At 35.9% G+C, this 15,181-nt stretch overlaps 1 protein-coding gene across 1 annotated transcript; it reads left to right on the forward strand.

The window, feature by feature from the left end:
• The first annotated feature begins 7,503 nt into the window (after positions 1 to 7,503).
• Positions 7,504 to 9,294, forward strand: LOC113286085. The gene is made up of 3 exons (XM_026534798.1): positions 7,504 to 7,939; positions 8,096 to 8,153; positions 8,883 to 9,294. Exons 1-3 carry the CDS (start codon positions 7,764 to 7,766, stop codon positions 9,060 to 9,062), a joined length of 414 nt encoding a protein of 137 aa, XP_026390583.1. The 5' UTR covers positions 7,504 to 7,763; the 3' UTR covers positions 9,063 to 9,294.
• Positions 9,295 to 15,181: the final 5,887 nt, after the last annotated feature.

Here is a 15,181-nt window from a genome sequence, read left to right on the forward strand (position 1 = left end):
CGGCTGTAGAATATTATAGGGGTTATCTTGTATCTTTAAACTCCTTGATGAATGCATTTAGCTTAGGCTTTATGATTGCATATAAATAAGATGGTATATACTTTCTTTTGGTCATGAAATGTCTCTTTTGGAAATTTCATTAGGATCCTGTTCTTGTACCTTTGCTAATTTTATTGACAAAAAGGGGGAGAATTAATATGTAGTTCACACTACAAATACATATGGTTTTCGGATCATTATGTAAGGGGGAGTGGTTTCCATGTGAGATGGAGCATTGACTAAGGGGGAGTGACATATCACCATAGTATTGTTGTTAAAGTTGTGATACAATTGAACTTTGACGCCGTGTAATGATACTACGACACTGTATAACAATGATTGAGAACTCTTGTTTTCTCGTTGTTATAGTTACGGATTTTCAACAATGATGATGCTAAACTTAAAACCTTTGGGATCATTGGAGTACTTGGAAGTGACGAAGATTTCAAGTAATGTTGAAGATTAGGCATTTGGAATAGGAGCTACAAAAGTTTATTTATATATTTTTTGTATTCCATATGTATTGATAGTTTTGTCACTAAAATTGACAAAGGGGGAGATTGTTAGAGCATTTCTCGGTCGAACTCGCATGCGTTGCTATCTCAAGCATATTTGTCAATGTTAGTGATCAAAACTATAAGTATTGATTTCTAGTCTACTATAGCTAAGGTATCAGACTAGGATAGAAAGTGTAGTTGACCTCAAGAACTCCATGGAAATCATCATACAAGACGAAGGACTACTCAACTGGTGGATCTTCATCGACTAAAAGGTATGTGGAGACTTGAACTTATCTATCACTCAAAAGTCTATTTATCTCCTATCTTGAGAAAAAAGTCGTTTTGCTATATAGACTTAGATTATACACATTGGGTATTTCTAGCCGAGTTTACCTTGCCTATATATTTCTCTAAATATGTGTTGGTAAAGCTTTCGCTTTAGCCAAGTTCATCTTTACCTAGTGACGAAAGTCATGTTATGTTTCAATCACTTTGAAAATTGCTCTGACGAAAAATGGTTTGTGAATAACAACTATATAACGTCCTCTGAGAATGTTTCGATGATTGAAATGAGAGTTTAGACTATATAACCATTTGGAGGATATAAGCATTGTTGTGGAATCACATATATGTATAAGTCCTTATTGCTTGAACCGAAGTTTGCGAACTTTGTTGATCAAGTAAATCGGAGAAGTGTGTGAGCTAAGTCCGCGAACTCAGTCCGCGAACCCAGTCCGGGAACTGACGAAGTTCTCAAACCCGAGAATTTCTGCTGGAGTTTGTAAACTTCATCCGGGAACTTAATTCCGCGAACCCAGTCCGCGAACTTGAGTAGGTTATGTCTAAAAACGATGTTTAGTGAACTTATCTTTATAAACTAAGGAATGCAATTGCAAACCGTGGCTATAGAGTTCATGAACCAATTCATGTGAATCAAATCGTTTTTGCTTCAATTGTCTCTTGTGTAGTACACGAGATTTCCTTGCAATTGAACAACTCTCTAACTAGTTCATTTGAGTCATTTGAATTAGTTATGGTGAAGAAGAATATGGTTGATATGAAAGTGATCATATGGATAACCATTTGGTTAATTATTGTTGAACCAACTAATTTACAAGTTTGGGTACGGTTACACAAGCCCAGGAACGTGCATTTCATTTATGTATAACAAGCTATGTTTTCGATCTAACTGTTGATAAATATTAGCTTGAATCTAAATCAGGTTTTCATCTAACAGTGAATATTGAATGCTTTGTTTCCAAGCTAACATTGATTGCAAACCCTGATTTGAAAGACTATATAAGGGAGAACTCTAACAACTGGGAAAACTAATCCCCACACATTCTGTGTGATACTAGTTGTGCTAAGCTAGAGTCGATTATCCTTTAACCTTTGGTTTCTTCTTCTAAACCAGGTTAATGACTTAAAGACTTCATTGGGATTGTGAAGCCAGACCGATACTACTTTTCTTGTAGTTGTGTGATCTGATCTTGTTGTTTCTATCGTACGAGTACAATTGTAATAATTGGCTTGAGCTTTCTATCTCCGATAGGCAAGATAAAAAGTAATCACAAACATTCCACAATATCTTTTTCCGCTGCGTCGATTAAGACTATTGTGAGGTGATTGATAATATTAGGCTGTTCTTCGGGAATATAAGTCCGGTTTATTAATTGGTTCTTGTTCACCTTGATTTATCAAACGACGGAACAACACTCGTAGGTATATTCGAGGGAGACGGATGTATCTATTATCGTAGACTTTTTTGTGTAATACAGATTTGTTTATTAAAGTCTTCGACTTTGGGTCCTAGCAACTCTTAGTTGTGGGTGAGGTCAGCTAAGGGAATCAAGTACGTAGTATCCTGCTGGGATCAGAGACGTAGGAGCATAACTGTACCTTAGATCAGTGTGAGATTGGTTGGGGTTCAACTACAGTCCAGACCGAAGTTAGTTTGTAGTAGGCTAGTGTCTGTAGTGGCTTAATACAGTGTGTGTTCAATCTGGACTAGGTCCCAGGGTTTTTCTGCATTTGCGGTTTCCTCGTTAACAAAATTCTGGTGTCTGTGCTATTTCTATTTCCGCATTATATTGTTTATCCTTATAATTGAAATATTACAGGTTGTGTGTTAGGTTCAATCAATTAGAATATCCAACCTTTGGTTGTTGATTTAAATTGATTGATACTTGGATATTGGTCTTTGGTACCATCCAAGTTATCTCTTTAGTATTTTATAAAGACTCGCAGATTTCTATTTGCTTGAGTATAGATCAAATCGAGAGATTGAGATATTAACTCTTTGATATACTTTTATCTAGATTGAGTCTGACTGTCTAGTTGATTCTCTAGAAAGTATATTGGAGTTTGGCCATACAGATTTCTAAGCAAAATATTGGGTGTGGTTGTTGTACCCCACTTTTTCAAAAGAGTATTGATGAGAATGCAAGTAATTGGTTGGAAAAACCTTTTAGTGAAGAAGAAGTTAAGAATGCAATTAGGGCTGCACAGGACCCGCCCATGATACCCTAACCCGCCCGTACCCGCTAAATCCGTGGTTTTTTGTCCATACCCGCCCGTTGTGGGTGCGGGGTTGGTTAAGAAAAAAAAAAAACGTTGTCTGTGGGTGCGAGGTTGGTTTTAGCTAATACCTGCCCATACCCGCCCAAAAAACCCGCAAAATATATATCATTAGATAAAACAAATCCTTCTACCCACAAGCTTATGAAAATCAAAGACTTTTAACACCAGCTAGCCAGGGCCACTACAAGATTAATTATTATTATTTCCTTTTTCTTGTTGATTGCTTCCCTCCTGCAATATCATGTTCAAACTAAATCTGATAATTCAAAACTCCCCTCACCTCAATACCCCTTTTCTCTTAAATCCTCCTCCCAGTTCTTCTTTTGCATTTCAAATTCAAATCTCCTTTAAACTCTCGATTTAGATGACCCACATCACAGTAAGTATTCTAATTTAAATGTGTTATGTGTTTGATAAATTGCCAATCTAATTAAACACAAAGTTTGTTTGTCAATCTAATTAATAAAGTTGAATCACTAATTAAATTTGTAACTTTTATTGTAAGATTTATGTAGTTATTGTTTTTATTGTAAGACATTAAGACTTATGTAGTTATGTTAATTTTTTTAAGTTATTAAGAATTTAAGTAAAACATGTGTTTGAATGATTATTGCGGGTTTAAGCGGGTTTAAACCCAAACCCGCCCGCTGTTTGTGGGTGCGGGGCTGGTTACGAAAAAAGAAAACCCGCAGTCTGTGGGTGCGAGGTTGGTTTTAGCTTATACCCATCCATACCCGCCCATGTGCATCCCTAAATGCAATTAAAGATTTGGGAATTGATCGTGCTCCGGGTCCGGATGGATTTCCTATGAACTTCTTTATTGTTTGTTGGGATTTCCTAAATGAATATTTGATGAAGGTTTTCGAAGAATTTCATGACCACAATGTTCTTCATTCATCATTGAAGAAAAATCCCTAAGAAGGTGGGTGTAGAGGAAGTAAAAGATTTTCGGCCTATTAGTCTTATTGGTAGTGTGTATAAAATCATTTCAAAGGTTTTGGCGGAGCATTTAAAGGTATACCTTCCTACTCTAATCTCAACAACTCAATCTATTTTTATTAAAGGGAGAGAAATTCTTGATGGAGTATTGATAGCAAACAAATGTGTGGATTCTAGACTTCGTCAAAAATTATCGGGCTTGGTTTGCAAAATTGATTTTGGAAAGGTGTTTGATAATGTGAATTGGAATTTCTTAAATGAAGTCTTGTTCAAAATGGGGTTTTGTGGTGTTTGGAGGGCTTGGATTAGAAATTGGTTAACATTCTCAAAGTTCTCGGTTCTTGTTAATGGATCGTCTTCCGCTTACTTTGATAGTGAAAAGGGACTTCGCCAAGGAAATCCTCCTTTTCCTTTCCTTTTTACTATTGTTGGTGAAGTCTTAAGTTGTATGTTGAGCAAAGCACAAAAACTTGATCATATCTCGGGTTTATCGGTCAATGAGGGGGGAACAAAAATAAATCACTTGCGATTTGCCGATGATACTATCATTTTTATTGATGCTAAGAGATAACAAGTTGATGCCTTTTATTACCTTTTTCTTTTTTTCGAATTAACTTGGGGTTTGAAGATAAATTTCGCTAGAATTAGCTTATTTGGGGTCGCGGTCGAAGAGGAAGTTGAAAATTATGCTAACATGCTAGGATGCAAGTATGCAATTTTTCCTTGCATATATCTTGGCCTACCTTTGGGAGACAAGATAGGAGGCACTCCAAAATGGGAAAAAACACTTGAAAGCCGTGGGAAAATAGTTACTTTTTGGAATGGAAAAACAATAGCAAGAGGAGGTTAACTCTCATCAAAAGTGTTTTAGCTAGTCTATCCATTTATTATCTCTGTATTTTTCTTGCTCCTTGTTCCATAACTAAGAAAATTGATAGACTTGTTAGAAATTTCTTATGGGATGATAAAAATAAGAAAAGAACTCACAATATTGGTTGTAAATTGGTTTCAAAACCAAAAGAAAAAAGTGGTCTTGGTATAAGAAGAACTAAAGTGAAACTCGGCTTTGATAAAAAAAAAATTGGTGGTGGCGCTTTGGCGAGGAGAAAGATGCGTTGTGTAGGAAGATCATAGTTGAAAAATTTGGCGAAACATTTACCGGTTGGGAAACTCTCCAACCCAAAGGATCGAAAGGTGATAGCTTTTGGTTTAATATCTATAAAGAATTTGAAGATTTCAACAAAAGTATTAGATTCAAGATTGGAGCGGGTAAGGAAACTAGATTTTGGGAATATTTATGGCTTTGTGAAGGATGATTATGTGATATGTATCATTTGGCCTATGAAGCTTCAAGGATCAAGGAGTTTGTGGTGGCTAGTATGTATGAAGTTAGGGAAGGTGGTCTAAGGTGGGCGTTTATGTCTAGGCAAAGATACTCTCAAACCATTACAAGTGAAGTATTATCCATATCAAATCTTCTTTCTTCCATCTCTATTCAAAAAAGGGTTATGGATACCCGAATTTGGGTTGGTAGTGCTCATGGTAAATATACGGTTAATGATAGAATTAAAGTCAACGACGATCACGGTGAGCCCCATTATCCAATCAATGTTGTTTGGAGTAATGAGTACCCTCACAAAATCATTTTTTTTTGGATTTTTTCTCATGACCGGGTAATGACGGCGGATAAACTTTTAAGAAGAGATATGGATGTCTCTAGTATATGTCATTTTGGTGAGGAAGACGATGAATCGAGTTCTCATTTGTTTTATGGTTGTTGGAGAATCCGGAGAATATGGGACTACTTTGTTGAAGGGTGCCACTTTGGATGGTCATACGACCCTAATGTCATTACATAAATGAAGGCTTGGAAGTTTAATTGAGGAGATGAAAGACTTAGTCGAATATGGAACAACATTCCAGTTGCTATATGGTGGTGTATATGGAAAGAGCGAAATGAAAGAACCTTCGATAACAAAAAAAAAAACTTTGGCAAGCCTCATTAGAGATATCAAGTTACAAGCATTTTTTTGGCTGATTCGAACATAAGAATGTTAGAGCTTACGAAAAATATGGTGATTTCTTTATGGGATTCATTTTACCGGCCTCCGTAATTTTTTTTTGTGTTTATTTACTTGGGTAGCCGAATCCCCTTTCGGTTCCCTTTTTTTTTGTTCAGTTGTAATCATTGGGTTTAAGCACCCCCTTAAGTGCCCTTTTCAATGAATTTTCTATTTGTTCGATAAAAAACAAACAAAAAATAGCTTCTATAGGTCAAAAATAATTTCTAAATGTGCATCCAAACGCGCTATAAGTGTTAATTTGCTTCACAAAAAGTTAACTTTTCGATTTCTAGAAGTCGCTTTGAAATTCCCTATTCAAACTGATTTTTTATTTTTCGACTTCTAGAAATCAAAAAGTCACTTTTGGATGCGCATCCAAACGCGCTATTTTAGTCATGTCAGTGACTAATATAAGTTAACAACTTTTGATTAATTATTTTTGGACGAATGAAGGGAGTCCTTCTATGTGTTTACCCATATGGAGCTAAAATGTAGTCCGTTTGTAACGCTGTTTTTTGATTTTTCATCGCAAAAATTGAACGTCAATTGGACTTTCTTCCACGAAATTGGATCGACAATTAGATAGTCATCAACCACGAATATAATTGGGCGCAATCAAAACGATCAGAAGTCTAACCGTTTGACGGTGGTTGTGGCGTAAAAATGGCCAAAAATCCGTCACCTATACTTTTAATTTTGATCTTGACAGTTGATTACCGACAAAATTCGGCCACAGGATCTAAGGTTGTTGTTGTTGCTATTACAAATTTGTTACAGAAAATGCTACAAAATTGTTAGAAAATAAGTATTACAAAAGTATAGCACTTATAATTAATTAGATGTTAAAATATTGTTACAAAAACAGTTACAAAACTTTCGCAAAGAATTTTGATCCAATCTTCGGTCGACCCCCCACCGTGGGCGGTAATCTAGTTTTGTACAACCATAATTACCATTTTCAACCTCTGAAGCAAAATTTACCTAACCTATGACATTTGGAAGTGACTCATTAAGTCATGACCAAAATTATCAGGTCTAATGAAATATTAGCACGTATAATCAGCAATTAGCCGAACCATCCACCAGTCACAATGCATGCCAATATTGGCAGCAAGAATCCTCCCTCCCTCCCATAAGTTAGATGGACAGAAAAGGAATCTCAACTAAACAAAAGATTTATTTCTTTGTTTACATCAGATCACCATCTTTGTTTCTCTTCAAACCTTTTCTTTGTCGCGTTAATTTTGCAAAATAATTCATGAAGAAATTGTGAGTTAACTTACTTGGCTACAAGTATTTCTAGGGAGTAAAAGAGTGTTAATAATAAACAAAACATTTCTTCACAACTTAACCGATTTTCACTCTCACCCATTCAAATTTCTCTCTACTCATCAACAATGGAACCCAAAATAATCTCACTCTTTATCTCTTCATTATCATGAATCATGATCCTTACTCTTCACTATTTAAAATTTTTACTTATAGCAACGAATCTTTCCTCTTTTTGTTTTTTCTTTGCTCTTGTTAATAAATTTTGTTTAATTAGCAATTAATTTTGGTTTTTCTCAAATTGATTGCAAGTAATTATAAGTTGTTAATTATTATTACTTGCAAGAGAGGAGAGGAGAGGAAGAAAAAAAACATGCATCGATTAGGAGTGAAAAGTAACTTGAGAGATTCCGGTTCGGAGATAGCGAAACTAAGGTTTGGAGGTGGTGGTGGTCGTGTGGAGGAAGCACCACCAGCTTGTCCAAAACCTCGCAGGCTGGGTGCTGGTTTGCCAGATTTTCTAAAACTTCATAAATGTACCAAACACAGGTTAGATGAACAATGTACCAATTTTTCTATAAATTATTGTATTTAAATTTTGAGAGAAATATAAAAATAAATTTAAGTTTAATTTTTGCGGGAGGTAGAGAGTTGTTGGTTGGATGATCTGATGAGTAATTTAAGAAGTTGGTGTTTGTGAAACAGCCAAGTGAGTACAGATGGAAGAAGTGAAATTCTCAATATGATAGCTTCTGCAAACAAGGTATAGTTTAGTGCTTATTTCCTTGAACTTCCTGTGAACTCATTCATTTAAATTAATTTTTCAGTGAAAATGTATGGTTAATGTACATGGATTTTTTTAAATAACAAATAAATTATGTGTGAGATAAACATTTTGATTAATTACCCTTGTGAAATGTTTGGCCTTGCGATGTGGAAAACTTCTATGCATATGAGATCCAGGCCAGAAGGTAAGCACTTTAGTCATTTGGGGGTCTAAGTGCATTCAAAATGGGCATATGCACACGGCTATGGTTAGCTTTCAAATAACCTATATTTTGTTGTTTCAGTATTTCTTTAGGCCAAAAGAAGTTGTAGAATTTGTTGCTCGCCCGCTCTCTCTTCGAGAACGGAAGTATCCTGGAAAAGAAAATTGAGTCACTACATGTAACCGGCAGAGGGATGTAGCTTGTGTCAGATAATGCTATCTGACGAGCCCTCTTGGGAACATGCTGCCAATCTATGTTTTCTTGTTTCCTGCCAAATAATTTGTTACTCCTGATTGCCATCTTTGACATTCGGAGATAAATAACAAAATGTTATCTTTAGCAATGTCATTCTGATCACGTTTTAAGATAAATGTCAGATTTAACTAGTGGATGCTCCAAACACATATGCTATACTCTTACTCGTAATTTGTATTGCATTATAACATTGATAAGCAATTTAAACTGTATCATGCTAAAAACAGTTGTTTTTCTTCTGATGATAGGTTGAGGAAACGATAGAATCAGGGTGTACAGGGTGCTCACAGTTGTGTTATGTTGGATCACCTCCGAGTAGATCAGATAATCCATTGGTTCACGATGTCGAGTTCATTCATCAGATGGAACTTTTATCACCATTTACACGGTCAAAGTTGTCGGCCATTACGTCCGGTTCTCCATCTTAATATCTTCCTCCTTGTGTAAATAAAGAAATCGATACCACGATAACATAACTAAACGCCAGCAGCTTCAATTGAGCCTTTCATTTTCTCGTTAATCCTGTGTGGTACGTGATTCTTCGTCGTAGTTATTAGTATTGAGAACTGAGTTACTTACAAATATTTTGGTGCAATTTTGTAAATATTATGCCCAAAACGGCCCTTTTGTATATATACATTCTGTTGTTTATGACATATTACCTAATAGCAATTGATTTTTTAGGTTTTTTGGATAAAGAGAAAATGTTGGATATTTTCATCAAACCCTTAATTTGTAGGCACTACAGCAGAGTTCGGTGATCGACCTGTTTTAGGGTTTCTAATGACAGTTAAAAAACTGAACAGAAACTTCGTTTTCCCAACAGACACCATTGTTGGAAGAGATGTCTATTCGCTCTGAAAAGATGCTTGTTGGAGATGAAGAGTCATCTTTAATAGATGTTAAACTCTCAACAGAGACATCTTTTTTCTCTCTCTTTCGAGTTTGCTCTGCGACTCGGTCTCCTTGAGAGTTTGTAACCGATCCACCATTAATAACCTCCTTTCTTCTTCATAGTCTGGTCTTCTGTATCAACAAATCAGCTAATTCGGACCTGAATCAAAATGATTTTTCAATTTGATGTTGGTTGAATAGGGATTGCTTTACATATGAAGGATTCAGAAGAATTGTATTCTTCATACCTCTTGAGTTTCTAGATGTATTTGGCCGAGTAGATGAAAATCTAATTGTTCCAGAAGCCGGAAACTGGGTTGAGTTCCTGGAATCTCTCTCCGTTTTTCCTCCTGTAAGTACCCATAAGTGTCAAAGCATCGTACCTTTGTTTTCAGTTTAGTTCGTCTCCTTCTGTTTGTGGCACCTAGATTGGCAAAAATAGTAACATGCAAAATCAATTCTGAGTCTTTGTTTATCTCACATCCCTTGTTGATTTAGTTTTAATCTCATTACCTTACATGTCTATACCAAAATCAGTCCAAACAGTTCCCACGGTCACTCCTCGTATGACCAAACCCCAATCAACATCATCTACATCACGCCACAATCTATTTTCTTGTTTCCATAATACTAGCCCTTATAACTATCGGTTTTTATTTGATGGGTTTATCGCAACTCCTTTGTACTTCAAAATGAGCCGCATCTGGATCTCCAAGTTGATAAAAATAAAGAGATTTAAAGTTATGGATACACGGGTGCTAGTAAATCATCAACCAAAGAAGATAGTAATCAACACATAGAAATCAGTTTGGTTGCAAGCCTGGAAGAGAAAACAGTACTTTTGGTAATGCTCCATCTGCAAACTGGTGGTGGTCGGAAATCCTGGGAATTTGATCTACATATCCACCGAACCACAGAAATTCAACATCAAAACTCGGTTCAAACCGGATCTACCAAGAAAAATACAATCCTAATTAAGTGTTTTACGAGGAATATGACATTACTTTCTTCTTCATTTTTTTTCACTTTTTTGGGCGAGAAGTTTGGACGACTCAATGGCAACCCGGGTTACGGAATCGGAAGAAATTTCAATGGGGAAGACCAATTTGATTCAACCCGGAACAATGTGGATTCGGGTCACATTATCTCTAGTGCAGACATATACCGCCTTGGGGAAAGAGCCTATCTACCTGTCTGCTATTGTTTCCGACAATGGAAAAGTTAAGGGTCCATTTGGACGACACATAAAAATTTTGCACGGAAGGTTATGGGACGTAAATTGGGTCATCCCGTGGAGGTATATTATCCCATGAAGATAATGATTACAACTAAAAAGCATCCATGTATGTATATGAATAAGTGTGCGATGGCACCATCTGTCCATTGTATTTTAGATCTAGGATCGGGTTACGGTCTCTACCATGCCCTATCTTGGGATCACTCTGCAGGTTTTGGTTACTCTCGGATAATACGATGCAACACTAGCAACTCAGCTCCGCAACATCACCAACAACCACACCTCCCATCCACGCATAAAAAACTGAAATCAGGGAACAGAGATATTAGTCACAACTTTACCAACCAACCTGAGAATTACCGTAATTGTCAACCAGTACTTACTTTTGTGTTTTTTGTCCCTAGGATTTTAGTTAAGTTTATTAGTTGTATTAAGGATAGCTTATGTTCTGCGAATCATCATCAACATGATCCAAGTATGCAAGTTTCACATCAACAACAACTACAAAAGGTTCTCATAGAAGGTGGGGACAAGAGCCATACACCATACCACAACAAAAACAGCTACCAATCCACCAAAACCTCAGCTACAGAATCATCAGCAACATCAACAGATCACTTCATTGTATTGAGGCATCCTTCACACTTTAGGCTATTCTTGTGGATAGTCATCGAAGAAGGTTTTATAACCTTCACACTCCGGATCTACCTCCATCACTCCATCAATAACTATTTGGCTAGTTGTAATTGTTATGGTCTACACCAACTGTGGATCCACACACCTGAACCCGGAAATAATCAAGATTGTAACGAAACTATGCAGGTACCAGGAATCAAAGTTCGCAACAACATCCAGGCTACCAAATGGATAAGGTCTAATCGAACAAGACGGTCAGAAGTTAATGCTTATAATTGGGAATTAGTTATGCTAATGTTCTATTTACCCGATTGTAAAGACCGGGAATGCTACATTCCTAAAATATGTAACCCTTGAATATTCTAGCCTTTAAATAAAAATCTTCCTTTCAAAAAATAAATAAATGTTAAACTCTCTATAAATAACGTCCTTGTTTTCCATTCAAAATCATCAAAAATCTCTTTGTTTTCTCTATAACAAGCATCATCAGAATCAAAACCTGTGTGTTCTTAGTTGGGTCAAGGTTGTACAAGATTTGAATCCAACATTGTTGTAGGGCTTCAAGTATCCTGACGCCAATATTCATCGACCTATTTGTACTCGCCAATCTAATTGGGAAGGGTTGAATAATTGTCGAAAAGAATCTATTATTAGAGCCTTGAACCCAGAGACAACATTCTTTTTTTAACCCTATTTTAGTGTCAATTTTCCAACAGTTTTCGACAATTAATCTCGACATGGAGGGTGAATCTTCAATGGATGCTGCACAATCTCTGCAAGTCATGAATCAGACTTTTAACATGTTAAAACGTTTTTAAGGAGAGGGTTTTACTCGTTGTCAAGAAACTCTGAAATTCAACCTGATGTTTCTGAAGTTATGGTACATTCCGGAAGATGGGTTGGAGGCCATTCCTGATCTTACTGACAAGGACGATGAGGAATTGAAGAAAAGGCGAAAGAAGCATAAAGAAGATGATTTCATGTTCCGTGGTCATATTCTGAATGCTTTGGAGTTGAATGTTTATAATGCTCATCGTACTTATGGAACTGCGAAGGAACTATGGACTGCACTGGAGTGCAAATACAAGATTTCTGAGGCCAGTAACAAGAAGTTCCTGATTTGCAACTTTATGGATTGGAAAATGGTTGACAATAATTCTATCATTGCCCAGGTCAATGATATTTTGCTTATTGTTAATCATCTTAAATATGCTGGTATTGACCTGGTAAGTTTATTCGTTGTTGGGGTTATCATTTCTCGTCTCCCCTCTTTATGGAATAGTTACAAGAAGAACTTAAGCATGCTGAAACTGACTATGACTTAGAAAGGTTTGCAGCATCATATTCGTATTGAAGAAGATGCTCGTAAGCGAGAGATTAAGGATAGTCAACAAACTGAAAATAATGTGCAAGAATCGAAAACCTCGAATTCTTTGAAAGTTCAGAATGATTCTCAGTTTAAGAAGCAACATCCCAACAAGAATGAAAAGAACAAAGGACCTTGCTTCTTCTATAAGAAACCCGACCATTTTCCTCGTGATTGTCGTCTAAAGAAGAAACAAATGAAAAACGAAGCAAATACGGTCGATGATAGCAAACTTGTCATTGTTGTGCAAGAGGCCAATACTGTTGCAGATCATGGAAGTGGATGGTGGTACGAAACTGGTGCAACCATTCATATCTATAAAGACTGAAACCTTTACAAGACATATGAATTTGTTAGTGGGTAAGAAGTCACTTCCGCAAATCGCCTCCCTAGTAAAGTACATGGAAAAGGCACTGTTGAACTCAAGTTTACTTATAGAAAGATTGTTACTCTTACCAATGTATTACATGTCCCGGACATTTGTAAGAATCTTGTTTCTGGAGTCCTTGTTGGCAAGGCCTGTTTCAAGGTTACGTATGAGTCTGATAAGTTTGTACTGTCCAAAAACGGAATGTTTGTTGGACAAGGATACTCTTGTAACGGGATGATTAAGCTTAATTTAATAAATAATGATTATTCTTATATTGTTGACTCTATTGATTTATGGCATGCTAGATTAGGGCATTTGAATTATGGTTCTCTTAGAAACATGAACAAATTAGGACTGATTTTTGATTTCAATTTTGATAATGTTTCTAAATGTAAAATATGTATGCAGGAAAACATAACTAGGATATCTTTTAAATCTGTAGCAAGAAATTCTTCCTTACTTTAATTAGTGCATAGCGATGTTAGTTATTTGAAAAGTCATGTCACTCGTGGTGAAAACAAATATTATGTAACTTTTATTGAAGATAGCACTAGATATGCCTATACTTACTTGATGAAATCGAAGGATGAAGTCTTTGATAAATTTATGATTTACAAATCAGAAATAAAAACACAATTAGAACAGAAAATTAAAATATTACGTTCTGATTGTGGTGGTGAATATTATCCTTCTGAATTTACTGCATTTTGTCAAGAGCATGGTTTAATACATGAATTTACAGCACCATATACACCTCAACAAAATGGTATTGCTGAAAGAAAGAATAGAACTTTGATTGACATGGTTAATGTTATGCTTATTAGTTCTGGTTTGCCTAATTCTTTGTGGGGTGAAGCCATGTTGTCTGCATGCTATATTTTGAATAGAGTGCATTTGAAAAAGAAGAATGTTTCCCCTTATAAACTGTGGTTTATGAGAAAACCTAATTTGAAAAGACTCAAAGCATGGGGTTGTCTAGCGTATGTTAGAAAGCCTGATCCTAAAAGACTAGAGCTAGGAAATAGGGCTTATAAATGTGTTTTTGTAGGATACTCTCATAATAGTATTACCTACAGATGTTTAATCCTTGACACTTTTGAGATTATAGAATCTGTAGATGTGGAATTTTTTGAAAGAATGACAAGGACTAGTTCTCAGACACTACTCACTGAAAATCCATTGTTACCAAGTCTAGAACCAATGGAGACTGATAACAATGATGAACTTTCCTCCTCTACACAAAACAATGATATTTCAGTTCCTACTGAAGATATTGAACCTAAAAGAAGTAAGAGAGGAAGAATAGAGAAAAAGCATGACCCAAACTTCAAATATTACCTTGTAGAGCGTGATAAGAATGAAATTATTAGCATCACCATGTATGATATGCATGACGAAGGTGATCCTAAAACCTATGCTGAGGCAATGAGTTCCAAAGATGCTAATTTATGGAAAGAGGCTATCAATGATGAAAAGCATTCAAATTTGACAAATGGAACTTGGATATACTGTGATCTATCTCCTGGTGCTAAGGAAATAGGATGTAAATGGATATTCAGGAGAAAGTTGAATGTAGATGGTACCATTGATAATTTTCAGGCCAGATTAGTTGCTAAGGGTTATAAACAAAGACATGGTATTGATTACTTTGATACATATGCTCCTATTGCACAAATCACATCTGTTTGTTGCTTGATCGCACTTGCTTCTATTCATAAGCTAGTTGTGCATCAAATGGATATCAAAACTGCTTTTCTAAATGGTCATTTAGAAGAAGGAATATATATGGAACAACCTGAAGGTTTCATATTACCAGGCCAATAGAAGAAATTGTGTAAATTAGTGAAATCCCTCTATGGATTGAAGCAAGCTCCCATGCAATGGCATGAGAAGTTTGACAAAGTGGCTTTGTCATATGGTTTTGTTGTGAATGATGCTGATAAATGTATCTATAGTAAACAAGATAAATCTGGATGCGTAATTCTATGTTTGTATGTTGATGACATGCTTATTTTTGGGTCTGACTTGTCTATTGTGGAAGATA

This window comes from Papaver somniferum, chromosome 6 (genome assembly GCF_003573695.1).
Source record: "Papaver somniferum cultivar HN1 chromosome 6, ASM357369v1, whole genome shotgun sequence".
Taxonomy (NCBI): domain Eukaryota; kingdom Viridiplantae; phylum Streptophyta; class Magnoliopsida; order Ranunculales; family Papaveraceae; genus Papaver; species Papaver somniferum.

Bases quoted from the DNA above. Each gene is read 5' to 3' on its own strand.
- LOC113286085 (XM_026534798.1), top strand. From the start codon at position 7,764: ATGCATCGATTAGGAGTGAAAAGTAACTTGAGAGATTCCGGTTCGGAG. The intron at 7,940-8,095 runs GTTAGATGAACA...TTTGTGAAACAG, and splicing joins CATAAATGTACCAAACACAG to CCAAGTGAGTACAGATGGAA. The intron at 8,154-8,882 runs GTATAGTTTAGT...TTCTGATGATAG, and splicing joins TGATAGCTTCTGCAAACAAG to GTTGAGGAAACGATAGAATC.